A 24,162-nucleotide genomic window follows, 5' to 3' on the forward strand; every position below is an offset into this window, starting at 1 on the left:
CTGCTGCTTTCTCAGCTGCTTTTCTTTCATGTGCCTTTACTATTTCTCAATTGGGACCCTAGGAAATGAATATAACTGTCATAAACTATAAGCCTGGACATATTTGAAAATGAAAAGTTGTAAAATCATTAAATATTCTCTAAAATGTTCTTTTCATGCCAAAGAGCCATTTAAATCCCAATGTCTGCATAGCTGTTTTATATAACATAGAGCTTTTGGAAGATGTGAGCTTTGGCAGAAGAGCAAGTCATGTCCTCACACTCATCAAATTCTTAAGCACCTCACTCCCGCATGTCTCGTTTCAAAATTGCAGAGAGGGTTTTTAGTACTTATAGATGCCAAATTAAAAAATCCCGTTGGTCCATTTGTCACTCACTACATTTTAGTCACCCCAGTCAAGACAGGAGGCGTGAGGGTTCCCTGGAGATGCTATGCATGGCTAAAAAGGCTGTAGTAATGGTAATAGCTGATATGCAGATTGCTTTTTCATTGAGAGGTGAATCCATGGTGGGCCAGGTTCATTAGTGTCCCTAATTGAGGGTTCCAGAGTTTCTCCTGTTTGTCCTCTTGTATTTGTTATTACTAAAGTTAGCAACAGAAAGCGTAGTCACCTGAGATGGGACTCTGCAAGGATGAGACTTTTTTATTATTATTATTTGTGAAGGATTGCACAGATTAATTAGCATTTTTATTGTTATTTGTGTTGTAATTTGATTTGTCTTTTTCTTTTTACTTTTCAGAAAGATTGTCTCTAAGAGGAGACGGTGCTTTTGTCTCATTGAAGTGCTTGTTCTGAAGCCAGAAATGTTTACATATTAGGCTCAAATACTGCTGACATTGGTTGACCAACTTGCTAGATCTATCAACTGTAATGTAAAACATATATCACCTCACAAATGTCTTCTGTTTAACAGCCTAGCGGAAAATAAGTAACATAATTACAACAATCAATCCTGCTTTAGGTTGAACAAATATATCATTATGAGTAGATAAGATGCTAATATACCACTGTACATAGATTTACAATAAAGGAGGTCAACATGCATCTGAAAATGGACAAATTTGTAGAAACCAGAGACAGAATATATTAAGAGACTCGGTCTGTCTTCAGCCATTATTAAAACACTGTCTCAACATGTTTTTATTAAAAAGTGCCAAAGGCCACATTTGTACAAAAATTGCATGTGCTCATTAGACTCTTCATTTATGACTATACAGAAAGCACCCGACCATGCCATGCCACTGGGCAATAAGTAATGTCTGACTTTTAAATCCATGGTAAGATATTTACTGCTTAAAATGTGCATACATATGATTTGAATACATTAAGTGAAGACACGCTATAAAAAAAAATCTCAGGCTCTGAACACATGTAAGCAGTGAATTTGTAACTTCATACTTGATACTGTTGCATGTAGAGCTTCTGCTTCTCGGGTTTACAGGGATTTATATAAACCTTTAAATAATATAAATAAAAATAATAAAATAAAAAGCTGCAATAATCTGGTTGTAGTTTAGTTTAAGGATGTACATCCTTAAAATGAATACTTTGTTGAAGTACTGTTTGAAAGTCTGCATGGATTCATCTTTGGTTCAGATCTGTCAGCATTCAACATCTTGACTTGACAATTGTTACCCGTTTCTTTCTGAAAACTTGTAGTCCACTCACAGTCCTCTTCTGGTGATCCTACAGATTTCCTAGCAGATTTACGCAATTCTGGCAGGTTATTGTGAAATTACAGTGATAAAAAGATACACTATTCACTGACAGTTTCTAATACCATGAAAACTTCCAGGTGTGCATGCCATATTTAGTTAAACTGTATATTTCTGTAAATCACTGTAATATTCCTTTGTGTCTGCTTCATTCAGTGTGACATGCACTGGTGTCACTTCATATTTGAAATTGTATTATAGAAAAGCTTCTATGCAGCTCCTTCCAAATGTAATTATGTCCGGGAATCTAAACACTCAACACTTTTTCAAGCTAGACAGGTTGCCAAAAAAGGGAAAACTCAGTTTGTGTTTTGTTAGTCTTCTGGACTTTTCTGACTGATGTACATTTTTTCTACTTAATGAATATTTAGAACTGAACTATTAATATATTCAAGGCTGGTTTTTCTTGTCGCAGCCACTGAAAGAGCACACTCAGACTGAATTGTTTGACTGCCGACTCTTTAGTCTTGATTGTCCTTTTCATGGCTGCTCCCAGTGACCGAGCTAATTTAAACCTATTGAATAACACAGGAAATAGGGTAATTAAGATATATTAATCCGTTTCTCTACACTTATAGTTGCAAAGGTTCTTACAATAGTATCAAAGTGCCACAATTTTCAGCTTGTTGGTCTTTTACTGGTAAAAAGGTAAAACGTCATTGTTACAGTGTAATAACCCACCTTTCTTTCATAAAAAAAAATGACGGTCTTAAATACGTATAAGCTGATGGTTAAAAAATGAAAATTATTAAATAGTTTCCTACTCAAAGAAAAAGTAATAGCTAGCCCATGAATAATTTCTGCAGCTTACTGGTGCTTTGCTCCAGATAGTTCCTATAAAACCTCATAAATATACAAGAGCACAAGTGGTGACTGAAAGTGGAAATTAATTGGTCTGAATTAAAGGCACACCAGCTGTTAATATAACTTGTGCTATCTGGCTTTATAAAATTGTTTTGTTGATTCCAACACGAGCAATAATCTTTTATGTCTCGTTGTCCCTCCCCCTCCCTTTCTTTCTTTTCTTCTTATTGTTTTCAGCACGACATTGAAGCCAGGCCAAGGTAAGAATACCAGTGTGATTCTTGCTCACTTTCTTATAGCACAATAGTAGGTGTTGCAGAAAGTGGACCCCTCTGTGTTTGAGTTTTTGATGCAACTTTCACCATGAAACTGACTAGTATTCCTGTTGCATAACACAACCCAGAGAAACACACATTTTTTTATGCTTCCTCAAACAATCCCACCTGCCAGCTCTGCCTTCAAACATCTGACAAACTCCCTGCAGTCACATCAGGCCTGCCTCACCCCCAAACCTTTCTGATCACATGCAAGTCACAATTGTGCAGTAGTGGTGACAATCTGCCCAATAAGATGAAAGGGCTGCGAAACAGTGGCTGGCAGGCAGAAATTTGACTTATGCGTAGTTGTATTGTGTACATGCAAGAAGTTGCTGTGTAATTACCAGGGTAGAGTCTTTGTTTCTTCACATTCTTCATACCTTTTTCTTCTTCTTCTTGCTTTTTCATTTTTGTTTCTTTCATAAATCTGTTTTTGCAGCTCAGCAGGTGTTTCATGTGTTTAGTGTCTGCCTTTGTTTCCCCAGTACCTTGCAAAAGTATTAATGCACTGTGAGTATATTCCCATACTGTGTGACTACAACTAAAGGGAAAAAAGTTTTTTTGTTTTTTGTAGTGTGGAATGAAAACTATTTACAATGAAATTATTTCCAAATATTAATCTTTAATGTGTGATATACATTTGTATTCAACCCCCTTTACACTGACCCCTAGATACAGTGACTTGCAAAAGTATTCATACCCCTTGAACTGTTCCATATTTTGTCACATTGCAACCACAAACATAAATATATTTAATTGGAATTTTATGTGAAAGACCAACACAAAGTGCTATGCATGATTTAAAAAATTTTTTACATATGAAAAAACTGAAAAGTGTGACATACAAGCATGGCTATAAAGCTAAACCATTGATGAAAATATGGATCAAGCAAAATACATGGCAACTCTGAAAAACAATTGTTATAGACTGCGAAAGACTTGAAAGTTGGCTAAAATTATTTCTCCAACAGAACAATTATATTTAAAGCAGGGACATAATCCAAATGAACAAAATTATGTAAACTATAATATTTCCCTCCACTTACAGGGATGTGACTTTGTATTAGAATACCAGCAATTGAAGATTTTGCTAATGTGGAAGCATTTCTAGGGTTTTGTATATTTTGGCAGTTCATTGTATGTTAAATGTGTCTTTTATAACATTAAACTACTTTTATAACATAACTACTTGTAAAAAAACAATTACTTATTTATGGTAGGTAGATTTCAAATTGAAAACTATGGTAATGTACACTCAGGAGTATTTCACATTTTCTATATGTAAAGCAATCTGAAATAGAGATCACTTTACAGTTCTCATGGTCATTGATCAGGAAATGTGAAAACCTTTGCCTTCTTTACTTGGAGCATAAACCCTGACAGCAGAGTTTATAGTCAAAGTAAAGTAGATAAAGGTTTTTACCCAATTAGATTTCTTTATGGGCTTTCATCCAAAACTGCTCCAGATACAGACAACACACATTCACAAGAACAAAAGACCTTGAGAAAATGTTACACCATCTGTTGTTAAAGAAAAAAGCCCTATTCTTCTCTAGGCTTCGAAGTGAAAACTACCTATTTATGGTAAAATATACTTTTTGATGGGCAATATGCTTTTTCTTAGAAAATAGAAATTGGAGTTTTGACTTGACATTTTTGTGGTCTTGCTGCTTCCTTGTGGGAAAATGTTCCTTATTTCCTCTCTGTGGAGTTTAATGTGCCTTGATTTTAATAACCAAGGAAAGTCGTGACCAGTGGTGCAGCGTGGTTCCAATGTGTAATATGTTATTGATTGGTCAGCCTGTATTATGACCCCTAAGCAATGGAGCAGATGGCAGCCAGCTTGGACCCGAGGGCGAGATGTAACTAATGGTTTGCCCTTAGAAAAGGTTGAATTCTACATCTGTACAAACACACACACACACACACTATTATTAATCCAGATCAAACCATTTTACACCAAGCTGCAGACCCCTGAAGAATCCTTAGTAGCTGTAACATGTGACACAAGCCCTGAACTTGAGCTTGAACTTGGATAAAAATGGAACCTGAAAGGTATATTCTGGTCACATTGATGTTTGTTGAGAAATACAGAGTTTTCTGACAATTTGAGGATGAAGTAAACAAAAAGGCTAAACTAACTGTTACTCAAAAATAAACAGAAGAAAGAGAGATTTTGGAGGATCAAGCAACGAATGGATGGTTAGGGTTGTGTGCAGTGGGATCCAGACAGCAAATTGATTATGGAGCAGAAACACTAATCCGCTGTCTGAGCCCCATATCGCTGCCGTAGACAGAGCATCCCCACAGGATCTCAATCCTGCACCCACACACGTCTTTCTTAGGCTTTGCTCGTCAATAGAAGCCCCCACCTCTTCGCAAGCCCCTCAACATAGGTAACCAATACCTGCCAAGATTTTCTCGCCTCTGAATGTAAATCCTTCTTTTGTCCCCTTCTCAAAATCATTTCACTGGTGAGTCTAACATGATGCATTGCAAATTTCACTTTCATGTCTGTGCTTTAATCTGCACACCTTCATTGCAACCTTTGTCCCTGGTGTTTTGGATCTTACAAACGCTTACATCAATGCTCCTCCACTATCCACACATTGTACAGCCCAGTATTCAGGTGTTTAGGTCTCTATTTCTGTTTTACTGAATTTGAGCATTTTTTTAAAAGGCAAAATAGAACAACGCATAATCTTCACATGATTTATGTGCATGAATTTGCAAATGTGTGCACAGGTTCATATTCATATGCCCACAGAAGCAAGCATATTATCATCTGAAATCTTTGAGTGCATTATTCAGTGTGCCCAAAGATATCATATCTCCCAAATTATAGAAGATTGTTGTTCTTGGCAAGTAACTTCTTTTTAATGCCTCAAAAACTTGGTTATCAAACAACCAGAAGTGCAAAAGTATGAAATGGTTGAAGGGGTGAAATGACCAGCAAAGTTTAGAGAAACAATTCTGTTTGTTTCATTGTGAGAATCTGAGAGAGACTGTGCATAATCAAAATAGGGATGTCGAACCACAAAGAAAATGATAAATTAGTAAAATTGTCACAATTATACACTATAAAACAGAATTTCATAAATATTGATGCTATACTGCTGAACTAATATTTTACCTTGTCAATGTTGCCAAGAGAGCAACTGTAGTGAAATGCTACATACAGAATCGTTAGGATTTATTGAATCTTTATTGAATCCCATACCGATCAGCCATAAAAAAAATAAATAAATAAAATACTGCTTTCTGTTATTCCTTAAGGCAAGAACAACATGGAGGTATGGGGTCATTGTTGTTTGCCTATTTGTTTGCAAGATTATGCAAAATAGTTTTTTGCCATTAGATTACACCCACTCAGTTTGAACTGAGATACTGCTTAATACTGATGGCGTGTGAAAGAAGACACAGAATGACAAGTAAGGCTTAAGGGAAGCTAGCTAAAATGATAGATGCAAAGCAAATGGACAATAACAATTACTGCAAAGTAAGAAAGCTGATCTTCCAGGCATGATATTTACAAAGAATCTCTGAAAAAGGCGTCAATAAGCAATAACACTAGCAGCTAATAATCTGATTTGATTTTCAGATTAGTTTAAAATAAATACACAGATTTTGTTAATTTATTTGTGCAAACAACCAAATCAGGAAACATATCAGTTAAACATTTGGCAAATTTGCTTTGGTAGATTGCTGGAGACCAGATGACCACATGTCAATACTCCTCTCACACACCAGCAATTAAAGCTGGCAAGGAAGCAGAACATATAATTTCTGCAGTCATGAAACCGTTTACTGTATCTCACATCCTATTGTACACTCAGTGCATGCATGTTCCGTCACATACGCATCCATGATTCTACTTTTTTGAATGTTATTTATAGAAACAAGTTTCTCTAAATTAATACAAAACTATATTAGGCATAAAATAGCTTGTTCTTACAAAAATGTACATTTTAAGTAATGGATCGTTCGAACACTGCTTTGAAGTGAACAGATCCTGAAGATTCGATTCCCAACAACATGTCACAGTTACTGTTAAAAACACACTTCTAATTACGGTAAATGAGCATTGGCAACACCAATTATCATTTTTAAATTGGGGGAAAGGGTTGTGTGGAGCTGCTGAATGTAACGAATATAGCAACTTGTAATCTAACTCAGTTACTTTTGAAATCAAGTAAAATAATTGTGACCTTTTAATCGGTAGTCACGTTTCTTTTTCAAGGTGACTTTGGGAAAATATTGTGACAAAGTTCATCGTCTGACATGTTTGACCTCTGTTTTCTAAGTTTCATGGTCAGTTTCAAGTCAAGTTTATTTCTGTAGCACATTTCAGCCACAAAGCAGTTCAAAGTGCTTTGCACTTAAAAACTATTTTGCTTATCATTTGTCAGGACTATGTTCTCTAAGGTGCAAAGACCTCTTTGTCTGTCAGTTTAAGCCAAGGCAGCAGCCCTGAGCTTCCTGCGTTTTTAAAAATGGCTTCATCCTTTTGTCAGATTATTAGCTAAACTGAAGCTTTCACAAAAGCTGAAAAATTTTGAAAGCCCAGATTTGACATCCGTCTTTTTAAGTGTGACAAGGAAGACAAACTCCTGTTTAACATCTTTTTCTTATGGCTACTCCTTGACCTAGAACTGTTTCAATTCATGAAGACATCATTGCTGTTTTGATGTAACATCTCTGAATGAGTGCTCTGTTATTCTTGTCTGGATGTTGATTCGTTTCACTATTTTTTAGGTGCTCCGTCTTACCTGACATTACATTGTTCGCAGACATAATTTTCAGAATGAAACTGGAAGAATTGGTGGGTGATGGATTAAGAGCTGTATTAAGAAACACAACACAATTAAGTAAAACATTTACAAATTCTAACTTGTGTAAATTCTGTATTTTAGCTGAATGCTGCAGTTGTGTTTTGTCAGATTGCTGTGGACAGAGTTATACTTTGATAGATGTCATCATAATTTGATTTCAAGAGTTAATCAACCAGGCAGATTTTTGGTGGTTATCCCCACCCCGTAAAGCTAACTAGAGAATCAGTCTGGATCAGTCAGAATGTTTACACCTTCGCCTTTCTGAGAGGCGGCTCATTTAAAATCATTATTATAAAAAATCTTTCACACTGCATGGCTTCATTCTTAGCTCATTTATTGCACTATTTGTAGAACCAAGTCAGCTTATGGAGAAAAAATAATTTCTGAACTATAATATTTAGCACCGTCTCTCTTCTTTGGAAGACATTTTTGTAATCTTAATCTTGTTTGCGACTAAAAATCCACTGTGTACATATAGACCAAAAGACATGTTAAATTATGAAAATACTAGTTAAAGATGTTATTTTAGATAATTGTTAACTAAAAATCTATCAATTCTGTACTTCTTGCCCTGCACTCTGGCATTTCTTTTTCAAAATTTGATCTACCATCTCATTGTTCCATGCATGATCAACAGAGTTCTACAGGAGAGATGTTTGTCCAAGGTTAGAAACCACCCTCAATCACACAATGAATTCACAAGAACACACAAACCAAGAAATGGAGGCTCACACAGAGCATAATCTCAGGGACACAGCTTATCTGTCTGAGCTTCATGCCTTTCACTGGGGTCAAATAGATGTGTTAAGTGAGGCAGGAAGGGGCTGGGGTGAGGGGAGAGTGGCTAGAGGACATTCGATGGAGCTCAGAGATTAAGACATGGGGGGAGATGCATTTCCTCTACTGAAAAATTAATATCTCCTACCAGAATACACCCTCTCATTTTTATGTCATTCCGCCTGTGTGTCCTTCGTTGCTTGTTTATTTGGCCAGCTATCTTTGTCTGAAATACTTTGAATTTTCAAATATGAAATGGAATTTTGTCTGTTCCTCTTAATAATTGAAAATGTTTCGCTGAGATCCATCTGTTTCTCTTTTCTTGTTTGCATGTGTGTGTTTGCTGGAGAAACCCAGATGCTTGATAAAACCAATCTAAACTTTTATGCATTCTCTCTCACGGTCTGTCTGCCTCTCTCTGAATCAGTGTCTTTGTTTCTTTCCCTGTCATGCTTTCTTCTGCCTGCTTTCCTCAGGCTGTCACTGTTCCACAGTGGTGATACTAAGCTTCCAGATGAATCTAAAGCACACTAACCAAACCGTAAATATATAAACATGCAGATTAGAAGGAGGCATATTTGAGATGTTGAAGGAAAGGGGAAAAAGTTTCAGCATGAGCACCTGCTTTTGAGGTTTGTGATGACTAATAGCACTTATTAGTTTCTACTGAATATGTCCTTGAATATAAATTACTTAATTTAAGTAGGAAATACCTCTATTGGTGTTGCTGCAGCAATATTATCTATTATACTTTGCAGGTTGAAGCCTCCTTCATGTATCCAAATTAGACATTTCTAAGAGTTGTGCTGCAAAAACTCGACCTTTAAGTGATGTTTTTTTCATAACTTTTGTGGCCTGTATTTTTTTATTTTGCACAGCTTCTTTATGTGACTAACCTTTATATTTATTTAAGACAAAACAAATTATGCTGCTGTTGTAAGAAACTTTGCAACAATGTGTTCTAAACTGAAACATACCCGTTTAGTCAATCATCAGGTCAGTCTTGACGATCAGGATTTTACAAAATTCAGTTCTGAGAGTGAACTGGTGTTATTCTTTCCATGTAGTGCAGCCTTGTATCATTTACAAGGAGCAGTAAATAAAACATCTGGGACTTCTCTGCTGCATATGAGGACTGCAGCAAATCTGTGTGTATCAGTGATGCCAGAAATGACTGTTTGTAGTTAGAGACCCAGGTACCTTCTGAAGTTATTGCTGGTGTGTTGATGTTATGAGCTTCAATTGCCATTGAGAAATTTATTGATAGTCCAGGTATGTAAGGTGCAGCTCTTTCCCAATTACCTTTTCTGAACTTCCAGATGCTGTTTATGTGTTTGCCTGCAAAGATGTGCATTGGTCTACTCTCATTTATGTTTTATGTGCCCTCTAAAAGTCTGCTAAAAGTCAGATCCCTACCCTTTGAAAAGGCATTTTGATCCTAAAGCAATAAATCAGTGTTCACTAAATATATCTCATCTCTAAAACATATTGAAACATAGTCAGAACTGCACAAAAATACCCTATACATTTGATTAGCAGACTTTTGCAAGAAACCCAAAACAACATAATAGCGATATAGAGAAGCGTGCAAATATTTAATTCATAAATGACTAAAAGACCAGTGGTGTTTCATTTTCATTCCATGATAAGACAAATAACACTAGCCTTTCTGGTGCTGGCAAAAAAATAAAGATTTAACTATTTAAGATGGAGAGCCACATGACTCCTTAAGCATCCATAAGCTTAATTGAGCTTTGTTGTGTAAAAAAAAACATTTTGTTGAAAGTAACTGGTTGAGACCCTTTGCTAATCATAGTGGCTTAATGCTCTTCACTTTGTGATTTCTTCATCCAGCGCCTGATGTTTAGTAATAAAGATGTTTAAGGAGCAACACTGGTGGATTTTGGATAAGAAACTGTGGGTGTAACTAAGCAGGGACGAGATGAAAAGAAGCTGTAACCTGCAGAGATGTATTTCTGCTTCGTCGAGGCAGTTGTGGGGAGACTACTGAGGAGGAAAGAGAAAAATACATACAATAGAAAAGAGGGAAACTGTGGCAGGTTGGAAATTCAGAGGGAATAAGCACAAAAAAAATGAAAGAAAGCATGACAAATAATGTTTCAGAAGGCTACACTCTACAAGATCCTGAGACAATGGGTTAGAACAGTGAACTACAACTAAGTTTTCTGGTATGAACATTTTATCTCCTCAGTTGGACCACATATTGAATTATCTAAGCATAATGCCTGATAGCCCCATGCTACCAAACCCCTTCTTGTGAGAAGTCATGCTATGTTTTGGTCATGTGTTCTTGCTTCATTTTCTTTTCTCAACCTGAATTCATCAGAAATAGTCATCCTGACTTTTTTTTAGTTTCCTGTCTGATCCCCACAGTACCATAGAACAGTGGAGTCCAGCTCCAGTCCTCAGGTTTTATGGCACTTTTCCACTAAACCACTTCTAACTGGTACAATTCCTGTCCACCTTGGCCAGATTCCTTTTCAATTGGCAAATTTGCCGCAGCTCTGCCTATCAGTTCCCAGATTTTTGTACCTCCTTCAAGGGTAGTACTAGCCGCATCGAGCCCAGTACGGCACCAAGGCGATTTGATGACAGCTGTCTGCATTCATTGATTGGCTTGCGATTACCTCACAGTAAACTCCAAACTACATTGGAGTTTAGCTGCTGTCACAGAACTGTTTGGTAAGGAGGAGGGTAATTATGAGCTTAATCATCAGGAACACGTGCATAAAGTTTTGCAGGGGAATAACCATGATTTAGCAGCGCTGCTAGCAGCTCGTCTCCCTGAAGGACGGGCAGCAATAAAGAAGAGAGAAACGACACAGCTGTGGTCAACTTTCTGTTAGAGCTACAGTTTTGCGCCAACGGTGTGAAACACCAGAAATTCATAATACTAGCTTGTGATGTGAATTTTACTTTTCCCTACGATTTAAAAAAATAAATTAAGTTCTCGCATGGCTTGGTTTGCATCTTTCAAATGCTTTAACTAAATCCAAAACGTTGCACATTTAAAAAAATAAAGTTCCAGAATCTAATTATATTTACAGTATATGTATAGCAAAATAATCATCTGGGGCCTCATGCCACTGCGCAGTTTTCACACTAAAACTTGCCGTATGAAAAAATTTAGAAATGTGCGGCGCACAAAAAAGATTGGATGCATAATGCCGTGCGCACGCACCTTTCCTTTGTAAAAGGAAAGGTGCACCCTGTCGCCACCCATAAATACATATGTAAATTAGTATACATACCCGGAAGTCTGCCACCACGTGAAGCAATAACCATGGCAACATCCCTGTTTGTAGAAGTATAAGTATTTAAAATAATAATATTTATATATTTTATTTAAAAGGTGCTTTGAGGACACATAATTTCACCTTACAAAAATAAAAATACATTTTAAAGAAAAAAAAATCCAAATTAAAAAAATAAAGAGATCGTGCAAATGCCTGTTTGAACAGTATTATGCTTTGCACTAGCAAAGCTGAAATGGTCCAACTACCTCTCGCCATGTTCTGCAGAGGCCAGCTAACAAGTCATCTTTTTATTCAGCTGTGCTGTGTGAGGACAAGAACTGAAAACATGCAGGATATCAGTGAGGGACTGACGTTGGATACTACTGCCACAGATGTTTTTGCAGTTTGTAGACTTTATAACAAAACATCAAAAATTAATTTTTAATTGATATTTGTAGCTGTTATAAATGCTACAGTCTAAAGCAACTGCAATTATATAGAAAAGGAAAGAGTCAAGAGTCAACAGGAAGTGAGAATTAGATTTTATCTAAAGAAGAAGCTGTATAACAGCATCAGAGCGGTATTCTCACATGTCTATCACATGTCAAAGCACATCAAAGATGATGGAACTGTGTTCCCCTAGTAATGAGCTGACCTTTTTTGTCACATTATGTTATTAATGAGCACTGTTTTGTAGTCAGTACAAGGATGTCTGTTGGGTGTTTTGCCTTCACACTGCAGAGCATGACTGTGCTTGAATAAGAGTAATGGGGAGATATTTTTAATTATAAAAATATCGTGTTAAATTTACAATACAACCAGGTTAAAGCTGATTATTACTATGGATCAAAATTGATAAGATGTTAGCAATACCAATTCCATTATCGATCTCATTTATCAATTCAATTTTGTATCAATTTTTTTGTTGATTTTCGCCAAGTTAGGAAATAAACTTTTTAATTTAAAATATGCACCATTTGATTCAAATAAAATAAAATCTGGCTTAAAAAATAAGAATTTGTCTTTCAAATGAACATTTCAACATGAAATGCAACTTTTTGCACATCAACCATTTTTGTGCAGATAAATTATGCAGCTTTCTGAAGATCTTTAGAAAGCTGTAAGAAAACAACCTCTCAGATGCTATTTCAATTTATGTTTTCCTGTAATAATTATATTAAAAAGTTCATGTATGTCAGTAATTTTGAAAATATTTTATGGTACCAAGAGGTACCTGCTAAAGAAACCAGTTTTAACAGAATCCATCTGACAAAAACATGCATGTCATATTCTCACAAAATCTTTGGTACGTTGTGGAATAGACATTAGTATGCAACACGATGTGTTCTATGCTTGCCAAGCAGAGTTGACAAGCATAGGAAAATCAAAATACATTGTAGTTTTTGTAGTGAAAGAAAAACATCTGACTCTCGGCCACACTGTAAATCATTGGTCTGAACATACCTCTTTCATACCTCTGCTTCATATGTCCTAAATTCACTCCAGCTCTCATTTTAAACAGTATATGTTGCACCTTTTTTGTTTGTTAAAGAAATTGAAAAATATATGTGTATGTTTTGTTTGTTTATTTTAACACTAGACCTGTCCTACAGTACATATAGCCAAATTGAATTTTTGGACATTTTCTCAATAAGAAAAAAACTAACAAGAAAAAATAAACAACAATATGTTCCCCAAAACGTCTCATTTCATTGTCAGGAACTCGGTATGTCTTGTCTCATGAGCTGGGTGTGTCATCATGTATCTAATGATTACTGTCACTTATGCCATAACACTATCATGCTATTGACTTTTTCTTGTTTTTATTGTTAAAAAGAATCATTACCAAAGAAAACTTGGGCGTCAGTGATTACAGCATAACAGGCACACTGGATGCAGTCAGCAGTACAGTGGAACATAAACTTTGCTTACTTTTGAAAATAATTTCCCTTTGGTGTGACAGAAATGAAATATTGCAGAAGAAAGTGGACAAGGCAATTAGAGCTTTCTCTTCTTTTGACCTCAGCACTTTAGTCCTGTGCTGGTTGTTTTAATAGTAAAGTTGGATTGAGTTCTAGGTGACAGAAGATTTCAAACGGCTTATGTGGAAATTATTTGTATTTTCTGTCAAACCCACACACACCAACGCATAGTTTCACTACATGTTTTATCCATATGGCCGAATGTCATATTTGATGGGCATATGATCATTCATGTAGTACTCAAACACACTGTAAACGCACGCAAGTGATGCTGTGCTGTGCACAGACATTCATTATTCATTCGTTAAACCACACAGACACACAAGCAGACATTTGCATCCACCAGGTAATTAGAGAAAAGATAAAAAGTGCACAAAAAACATCTTTCTGTGCTGTTGGAATGGGACTTTAAATGCACTGATGCTTTTTTTCATGTAGTCTAACCTATGGCCTCTTTAATCACACGCACATGAATGGTCACCCATATAATCATAGCTGCTTTAGCCTTCAAAAGGAATACAGGTCTTACTTCAGCTTGTTGGAGATGAAGAAAGATAATGGCAGACTGAACTCAAAGGGCAATGAATCAATGTCTTATAAAACTATTGTTCTAGGTATGAACTGTCAACAGAGAATCTGCAGTCTTCCCTTACACAAACACACTCTTGAAAAACATATTTGTTCCACAACTGGAGATGGCAACAATGCTGCAACAACAAAATCTGTGCCTCTCCTAGTTCCCACTTTGTCCTTCTGATTAGTTATTCTTATGGTAGGGTAAGGAGGAGAGTGCGGCCGGTGGCATGTTTAATTCAGCAGCCTCATGACAAGCCCTGTTGCCACATCAGTTTAAAATGTTTGGTAGTGAAATATGAAAAATAACTTGGATTTAGCTACCTCTGGCTGTAATAGTAGATACCGAACACCCTTTAAAAATCACATTAAGCTAGTGATTCTTAGAAAAATAGAGGAGGATGCAGGAAGTATTAGAAGATTTTTTTTATTACTTCCATTATGTTTTTTGGGGGGGAATTTTACATACCGTCACCTTCCTAAAATAATGGCCTAAGTCCATTTTTTGCCAAAGGTAGGTAAAATATCCTATTTTTCAATCAGAGAGGAGAAATAGGGTATTTCACTATACAGCTAAAGATCAATTTCCCAATTATTAACTAATTTGTCTCTTAAAACGGGTTTTTCTCTTAAATGTGCGATCACCTTCAGTTCCCTATGATAGAATATCTAATAGGTGCATGTGACCTCCAGGAAAAGGCAGGCATTTATGACTGATGTTTTACAGGATGCATTAGCACACATAAAAGTTTATTAGTCAGGCAGCACTGGGGGGAGCCTTTAATCTTCACAGATCTGTTTCATTGTGCTACAGTGTTGAATCCAGCCCAAGTGCTTCTGTAAGAACCCTGTGACAACAATTTTTTTCTTTAAAATTGATCATATTGCGTTATTAATATGGTTGAAGGTACAGATATGTAGATCTGTAGATCCTGTGTCCACAAGCTTCTTTATGCAAGTTTTAATTTCCATATGTTCATGTATTGAATATTTTTAATCTCCCGTAAAAGTATAAAACCTTTCCCTTTGACTGAAAACTGGTTTTATAAACAACTATAATATTGTCGTCTGTTGGAATCAAGATCAAGTATATTTAGCTATAAATCCCATATCAGTAGTCTTTGCTTGATGTAGTAGGTTGTAGAAAGGAGGTAACATATAACTTTGTCATTGGAATCTCCCTATCAACTTGTTGTAGCTTTTAGATTTGTTCTAAAATTTCATTCCTTGTTTTTTAAAGTCTTAATGACCTCATCTCATGTCTTAGTGACACTTTTACCACTTTTTACCATTTATGTTCAACCCAGAGTTGTAATCTACTGGTGACACCAAAGACTCCAATGAAAATGGAAGAAGCTACTTTTAGTTATCATGACCCAAAACTCTGGAATGCTCAACCAGAGTCTGAGACCTACTTTAACTATTTTACCAGCTTGTTATGAAGCTTTCTTTCTTTCTTTCTTTCATTTTTTCCTCTATAACGCATTTTGACAACATTGCTGTTGAAAAGGTGCTGCATAAATAAGGATGTATTTATGTGTTGCAGAAGCTCTCTTTGGCGTAATCTGAGGAAAGTCATTTAATTTGTACTAATTAACATTCTGCAGGATTGATGAGGCGTATTGTACTTTTATCTGGTCAGATGAAACTTGTGACAGTCTGGTGACTGGATTGTCTGTCTAGATGTCCTTCACACAGGGTTTAGATGACAGGCCTTGAACGCAAGGGTGGGGGAGTTTTCATGTAGCAGAAGGCTTGCCTAATAGCCGTTCTGTTCTCCAGCTCTGTCTGCTTTTCACTGGCACAGAGAGGATTTTTACTCCCTTTTTTATCATCCTCCCTGGTTTTTATGCACCTATGATTCCCCTACCTCTCCAATCAGGTAGAATGTAGACCAGGAAAGGATTAGTATTATTGCTTCATGTGTGGCATAAAGAGGCTTTTAATTTCAAAATTTCTCCAGAGCAATCTAGATTTCAGGACAGTGCATTGGGGGTACCAGAGCTGTCTCTAATTAAGGAGGTGTCAGCGCTCTGCTGTTAGAGAAGGGGCTTGTTTGAAAAAGGCAACAGGGGGCATCTCTGCCAACCTGCCAAATGTGTGGGCGCTGCTGTGACCAGTCAGTCTTCATAATGGCTGTCTGCCCCTGGGACTGAGCCAGTTCTGTGCTCACACGACAAATTTGTGGAAATGAGCCTAGAAGGAACAGCCTTTGTGAGTCCTGGATTGTTGGACAGGGCAGCAACAGAAAGTGGAACGTTAGTGCAGTAAGAAAGCGTTTTAAATGCCTCACAGTAAATTATGTACGAGCCATGTTACTAAAGCAAAGAGAAAGGAGAGAGCAAGAAGACCAACATTAAAAGCTGGGAAAAAAAAACCTAAAGATGGCCATTTGGCCCTTTTTTCAGCAATTGTAAGCATTGTAAGCATAGCTCAAATTGTCACGTTAGGTTTTTTCTTATTGGTCAACACTGAATGGGTAACAGAATGGGTAAGACACGCGGTTGCAATAAATATCCCTTAATTATTTTATGAAAACTTTTTTTTTTTCAATTTGTGCATTTTAAAGATTAATGACTGCATGTTTGTGAATAAGTTGAATAACAGTGAATGCTACAGTGCACCATCATAAAAATATAGTCTTGTTAGCAGCAATGTGCAACATCTGTCTTCATCTATCTCTTTGTTATCCATCGGGGAACCATGAAAGGGATTCCATTATCTTGTCTGCACTCCCCTTTAAGGAATCTCCTTAATGTCTTATATTGCCATGTAATTTGCAACCCATAGTATAATGGCTGAAGGAAATGGGAGAGAACGGTCCTTTGCATATAACAGTGCAATATTCAGAGTGATTGGGGATTGTTGACAGGTTAAAAGCCCCCATGGTAGAGAGGCTTTCAAGAATGAATCCCTCATTCTCACTTTGCCCTAAAGCAAGCAGCAATGGAAATCTTTTTCTTCCTGTTCTGGTTCATTTTATACTTGCATTGATATTATAGAGCAGTTTTATTATTAGGATACATGGATAACATTTCTACAGTTCCCCTCGATTAGCCATGGCTGCAGAAATGGTGAAAATCGCTAAATGAGCCAATGTGAGATTGAACCTTTCCTGTTGCTAAGGGCTTTTATCTAAATGTCACTTAATTAGTTCCCCAGCATGATTAGCAGCGGTTACCTGTGTCACAATAAGAGGGAATTCCGTTTATGAAGGGATGAAGTATTCATCTAACAACTTACGCTTGCTGCGACACAGACAAAGCTATGTGATTATTCTGATTGGCTGAGCATCAGCACACTGCTTTATTCTGCGTCACTGACATTTTCTGCCTCATTGTGCACTGACTGTACTCATGGGAGACCATCCCTAGCATGTCACATATCTGTGGAGTTTGTTGCGTGCAATCTTTGAGTAGAATAGTTTACCACATTTTGTTCTCTAAACTTTAAAATGATCAAGTACGATGTCCAGAAGTTTGAGTAAGTTCTCCTTGAGGGGATGATAATTTATCAGTGCCTTTCCCAGATATGGTCAATATGGAGGTCATATTAAACATCCACTAGGTCAATGTCCCATACATCTGATGTATTGCTTGTTGTTTTGCTTAATCTCTTTGTCTTTACTGAAAATTAGATTTTTTTTAAACACACAGAGGATTGGATTGTTTAGAAAGAAATAAGTGTAAATAAGAAGTATTTCAACATAGTGCCAATACTAGACATAGTATGTAAGTAAAGTTTTACTACCAAAGGTTAAAACCACTAAGATTTTATTGAGATTAGGGAGATTACAAAATTTAAGATCAGAAGACACATCTGTAACCTTATTAAGGGTGCTGCTTTCTGTGATCATAACGTCAAGCTAGCTGATGAAAAAAAGTGTCGTGTTACATTTGGAAGATGGCGTAGAGCAGGGGGCCCAAAGTGTGACCCTGGGATCTGAAATTTTCATTAAGGAAAATGCAGACAAATTAAAATAGTCTTGAAAGAGAAAACTTAAGCAACACACAAACTATTTATCTTTTAACAAACATGTTTTTTTTCTTTTTAATTTGATTGTGCATAGCATCACAAACATCCAGTAACTTTTACTCAGAAAAAGGAATTCTGTGCACCCATTTATTAAACTGGGCTAAATAAGACAGTTTAGAAAAGAATTTTTAAGAAATGATTTGAAAAGAGGACCTCATCATGTTCTCATATCCTGGAAGACATCTAAAATGATTTGCAGATACTTTGGAAAACAAGCCTAAATTTAGCTGGTATTTATTTAATTTGTGTAGAAAATAAATGTTTTATTACTACTGTAGCATCAGAAATAACCATTGCGTTTGGTGTCCAAGTTCCACACACACACACACACACATATATATATATATATATATATATATATATATATTCATTGTTTTTAATACCCTGAAGCCATTTGTCAAAGAATCTCAAACCAGTCATTGCAAAGGTTCTCTGTTTACAGCCTACCTAGAGAATATACCTTGACTTGAATTGATCTGGAGGTTATTTGAGATAATAAAAACTGTATATTTTGTGGTCATTCTGGATGACATGAGCCAAAATAGTTTTCTTTTTTGATAAGAAAACTCTGTTTAGAACAATATACAAGGCAGATATGTTGCAAGTTCTGCATAGTTCATTGATGTGTTGCTGCAGATGTGGGGGCTTTTGAGAAAATCACAGATTTGTCATTAAAATGCCCCAGGGGTTTTGACTCCCCTGTAGATTTTTCTCTCATCTCAAGGTAGAATAACAGGGCTGTGGTTGTTTTCTTTGCCCCAAGGCATGAATCCCCATGTGTCTGCTTTGCGCAGCATTTGTGTGCATGCTAGAAAACCCGTAGACTCTGCTGTAATAGTATTTTTAAAACCTTTGGCTTCATTTGTTCTGGCTCTAGCAGATTTTAAATTGAAGCACCAAATCATAGCAAAAAAATTATAACAATGACAACTAAAATATATATATATATTTGAGGATGTGAAATCAGGGTATCTGATGTATGCCCTGTTTGCCAGAGGTTTGATAGTAAAATAGTTTTACTGTAATAAAATCCAAACAGTGACTCATTCTTTCTGTCGTCCACCTGCTATACCTCCACATATTGCTGCACCTGGCCCACACAGCAGCCTCTCACTGTAGAATCTTAAAGGAGTCTTCTCATCAATAACCACTGTCACACTGTTTATTTCTGCAATGGTAAGGTGAAAAAAAACAACCATGTGATCATATATCAGAAATGGTTTAAAAAAATTGATATAGCAAGCAACAGAAAGTAAACAGAAGAACCCCAATAGAAACTAAGGGAAGAGGATTATGATGTGAAGCACTTTTTTTGTCCTTTTTCTAACTTGTCCTACCTGTTATCTTGAGGTGAGTTATCATAAAGCTTCAGACTCTTGAGTTCAACACATTTTACCTTTTTCCTACAATCTATGTTGCAAAAATTAAGACATGCTTCATCTTGACATCAGCTCTAATCTTGTCAAAGGGGCTTTCATCAGTTATGGGGAGGATGCAGTCGTCCTTTGAAACTAGTCTCAGAAATGTAAAAATAATTGGAGCTAAACTTAGTAGGCACAGCTGATGAAGCAATTGTCAGAGGAAAGTACTTCTGTATCCTTTCTCCGTTGAAAATTTTAGCAGCTGCATTTGGAAACAGCCAGGGTAACAAGGTTATGTTTTCTAATTCAGGGAACAAAAAATAAAAAAATAAACATGTACTGGAGAGATGGTGTGTCAACAAGTTCACTGTGTGTTTTTTAATTATTGTATCACAGAGGTGGACAATGACAGCCCAGAGCATTTGGATATGCAGTTTGATTCATGGCACAGCAGCACAATCTCACCTTTTTGTTTGTTACAAAGAGCTAAAAATAGTTTGTGATGATCCACGAGTGCACACCACTGTGCGCCTCACACCTTTTAATCTAGTTAAGTTCCAATCCTGTTCCTGTTTATAACCTATTTGTCTTACAGAAACTGTTATTTTATACTGTTATGTATAATTGACAATCTGCAAACATATTAGACAGTGAAATTGTTTTCATACAAAAAGGCAATTGGGCTTTCTATTTTTTATTTAGAGGAAATAAATACAAGATTATTGATGACTTTTCTGATTCTGATCAAAGCTCTGTGTATTTGAGACTGGAAAGCTACTATAGCATTGTAACAAATTAGGATGTCACTGTCTTTGACAAGTTTTATGGAGATGCTGATGTCATTGTCATTCATTAATTACACTTTTACTTAGTTGGCCAGAAAACTGGTCTAACTTAAACCCTATATAGAATCTGTGGAGTATTGCCAAGATCAAAAACACAAACCGCAGAGTAGACCCAACAATTATGATGAGCGAAAGGGCACTATTAAAGCAACCTTGACTTCCTTAACACTTTATCAGAGCTGCAGTCTGATCATGGCGCATGCACAAATCGATCAGCAGCTCGATGGAAAGTGCCATCCTCAAGTCCTCATCAACACTGAATCTGGAATTGAACTTATAAATATCTGATTGCAGGATGATTAGTATTCCCACTATAAACCATAGCCACTCCAATTAAATGTAACCTTTTTGTAAATTAGGATAACATCACCTCCTTGATACTTTTGTGCTCCATGTTCTGATCGTTATCTACCTGAAGCACATCCTAATTAACTTTTTCAGTCTTACGCTTTTGTCCTTTTTCTCTGTATCATTATTTTTTTTTGTCAATAGTGTTTTCCTTCTTATTAGGGGAAAACTATTACTAAAATTCTTGCTCAAAATAAACAGAGTTGAAAGTGTTGGGGAAATTAGAAGTTCACCAGATGGGAGATCTCTGTGGTGCAATCTCTAAATTAGACATTTGTTACTTAGACATTTCTTCTCACAGTTTTTACTCTTCTGTGAGAATTTCTGTATTTTTTTTGTATGTATTTTTTTGTTTTTAGTTTACCTACTCTTGGGGGATTTCAACCAGGATTTTACTTTTATATCAAACAATGGCTAAATGATTATAGAGGTAACATTTTAAACTGAATTTAGCATCTTGTATTACAGGCCGGCACAGTTAGCATTACTATTAGGGCCTTCAATAATAGTTCATATCTTAACTTATGCGATTAATCTAAAAGCTTAATGCGTTGATAGTACATGATGCAGATAAATCGCATTATATATTTTGTCCTAAAAGCCTCTCTGCAATGGGGGGTTACTTGATTCAAAGCAGCATGTCACATGGTCTTCTACTGGATTCAACAATGCAGAGTTGCAAAAGTGAGTGTAAAGATGAGTGAAGAGAGTCAGACTGGTGTGCTCAGCTGTAATGTTCGCTTTAAAAAACACAATGGGTAGAGCAGATTTGAAAGCCGTCTTCAGTTCCTTTTCTGCATGTTTCCTCCCTCTTCTATCCGTCCCCTTCCTGTCAACTTACTGACAAACAACAGCCAAAAAAAATCTTAAATGCACAGAGATGTACATTTGAAATATAAAGACAAATTTTAAATCTTCCTGAAAATGAAAACCTGGAAAATTTAGATGTTTGGTTTGGGACAAGAAAAAATTTTCTTAAACATTTTTTTTAAAAACCTGCATTTTACGTTTTTCACTTTTTTTCACTCAGTTTGTTTTAGCCTTTTCTTGAAAGTGTTTAATATGTGTGAATCCCTTTGTGATTTTTATCTGTGACAGATGCTAAATAAGTAAAATATACCTATATATTATTATATTACAACACTATTACTATTTCTGTTTTTTTCTATATACTGTTGCTCACCATTATAACTGACATTTCTAAAAGTCTTTTAATATAGCCATGTTCAGTATGTTCCATGATGTAGTTTTGAAGCTCTAAATGAAGCCGTTTTGCAGTACTCTGAGCCTTACCATTATCTGCTGAAAGTCTTGTTCACAGGTGGTTGTGAAAGACCAATTGGTTTCCATTTTAGGGCCAATTAAGAACATCATCCAATTCCAGACAATTTCTTGGGAATAATCTCTCATTTTTAGTTTTTTTTCCATAATGTTTTTCCATGTTCATCCCATGCTGTTTTAAGCTGCTGAAGTTGTAAGCCAAGTGGATTGCTTCTCAAGAACATGGGGAAAAAATCTGCTCTCTTGAGCTCTTTAAGTAACCATCAAGGATCTTCTCTCATTAGAAAAAGCTTCATAATGCCTCAGGGCTTAAAGGAATGGGTTCAGCCTTCCTATGTGATGGAATATGCATAAGATGGCATCACTACTATCTGGGAATGCAAATTGGAATAGTTTTTTGTTTTTTTTTTCCTCTGGATGATTGCCATGGGGTCTATGTACATGGCCTTATTCTCGTTTAACTTCCTTGCTTAATCAAGAAAAACCTCACTCCCCTAAGGGCAATTCCCAGTTTGCTCTTCAGCTACTCCTTTTCTCATCTCTCCATCTTTATACACATATACACATGCACACACCTCGGAGGCTCATAAAGCATTTCCAAGCTACTGCAGTATGATTATTCATATGGCAATGAGGCTGGATTGAGCCAGCTAGGCTGCGACAGTGAGATAGGAGGGTTTCCGGATGATGACTTAAGAGCACTGCATTTTCTCGCTCAAGAATAGCGAATTCAAACTTAATCAGGGCAAGCACCCATCCATTCTCTCTTTTCCAGCTAGCTCAACAAGGTTGAGGCCAAATTGAAAATGGAAAGCAGGAGACAAAAGTCAAAGTCTGGGCGGCATCATACACACTCCCATCCTTTGTTTCTTTACCACAAGCCTGAGGTTTTCTCCCATGAGCGATGGGTTTCTCTTAGGGCAATCAGAGAAGCATTTCTGTTTCACTCGAAGAGGAGACATTAGTAAGATTAGCTTTCTTCCACTCGATCAGACCTATCTAAACCCTTATCTTTTTCCCATTCCTTGTCGCACACACTCTCACAATGTTCCAGATTTCCACACACAATGGCCACTGCCATCCATCACCCTGTAGGGCACCAGGTATGTTTCAGTGAAGCCCCATCCAGTTCTCCGGCCAGCCTCCCAGCCGTCAGCTCTCCTCTTTTTCCACAGGCCATGGTCACATCAGAAGGAGGAGGCAATGATGGTTCCTGATCAATAAAACATTGACTGCATTAAAGCTCATGAATAAGTCATAGAGGGAAGGAACTCAGTCGTTGGGACACACACATACACACACAGGGAAATTGGTTTTATTTAGGACAGAGAAAATGAACAGACGCAAAAAGAGAGTGAAGCAGAGACCTTAACTTGAAAGAGGTTTATTAGCCGCCGACTGACACTTCGTTATGTTAAAGCTCTTTTTTTCTCCTCCACTACCTATTAAATTTGTAGCTGTTTTTTTTTCTCAAGTTAAACAGTCTTTATCTTGTGGAAATGACAAAAAAGCTCTTGCATCCCTTTGTCCTAAGACTACCTAAATATAATTAGTTTATTTGCCTCCAATGGCTTTACATTTTGCCATATGACTGTTTCTTGGTTACACAAAGAAAAGGGGAACTTATTTGGTAATTAAGAGAGTTGAGAAAAATTTCCTGCTCACATTCAAATTTGCTGAAGTTTTACCAAAACAGTTACCTCAGAAAGGATGAAGCTGTGTTTAAGAGTGAGGTAAAAGTCAGACGACTTTTGCAAACTGCTTTGTGCTCTGAATTTCAAACAGCTTGAACAAAAACTAACCAAATGGAGGGCAGTCTAAGTTGCCACGTTGACACAGATAAGGAATTAAAGACTTGTAACCTTTTTCATTTTATTCTTTGATGTGCTATGACCTTATTGCACTTTGTCCTTCATGTGAGTATGCACACTTTAATTAGGCTGTCTTTTTTTTTTCTTTTTTTTGCATTTGGGTTTGCCCAGGATTGAAAGATATGCACTTTTCCTCAAACATTCAACAAAAAATGTAAATGCA

At 36.5% G+C, this 24,162-nt stretch overlaps 1 protein-coding gene across 1 annotated transcript in view; it reads left to right on the top strand.

The window, feature by feature from the left end:
* The window catches only part of trim44 (tripartite motif containing 44), a 47,626-nt gene that overhangs the window by 19,217 nt on the left and 4,247 nt on the right, over positions 1-24,162 (top strand). The window contains 1 exon segment of the mRNA XM_032588556.1: positions 2,758-2,780. Coding sequence (XP_032444447.1) covers positions 2,758-2,780 — 23 coding nt within the window.

This window comes from Xiphophorus hellerii, chromosome 2 (genome assembly GCF_003331165.1).
Source record: "Xiphophorus hellerii strain 12219 chromosome 2, Xiphophorus_hellerii-4.1, whole genome shotgun sequence".
Classification (NCBI taxonomy): Eukaryota; Metazoa; Chordata; class Actinopteri; order Cyprinodontiformes; family Poeciliidae; genus Xiphophorus; species Xiphophorus hellerii.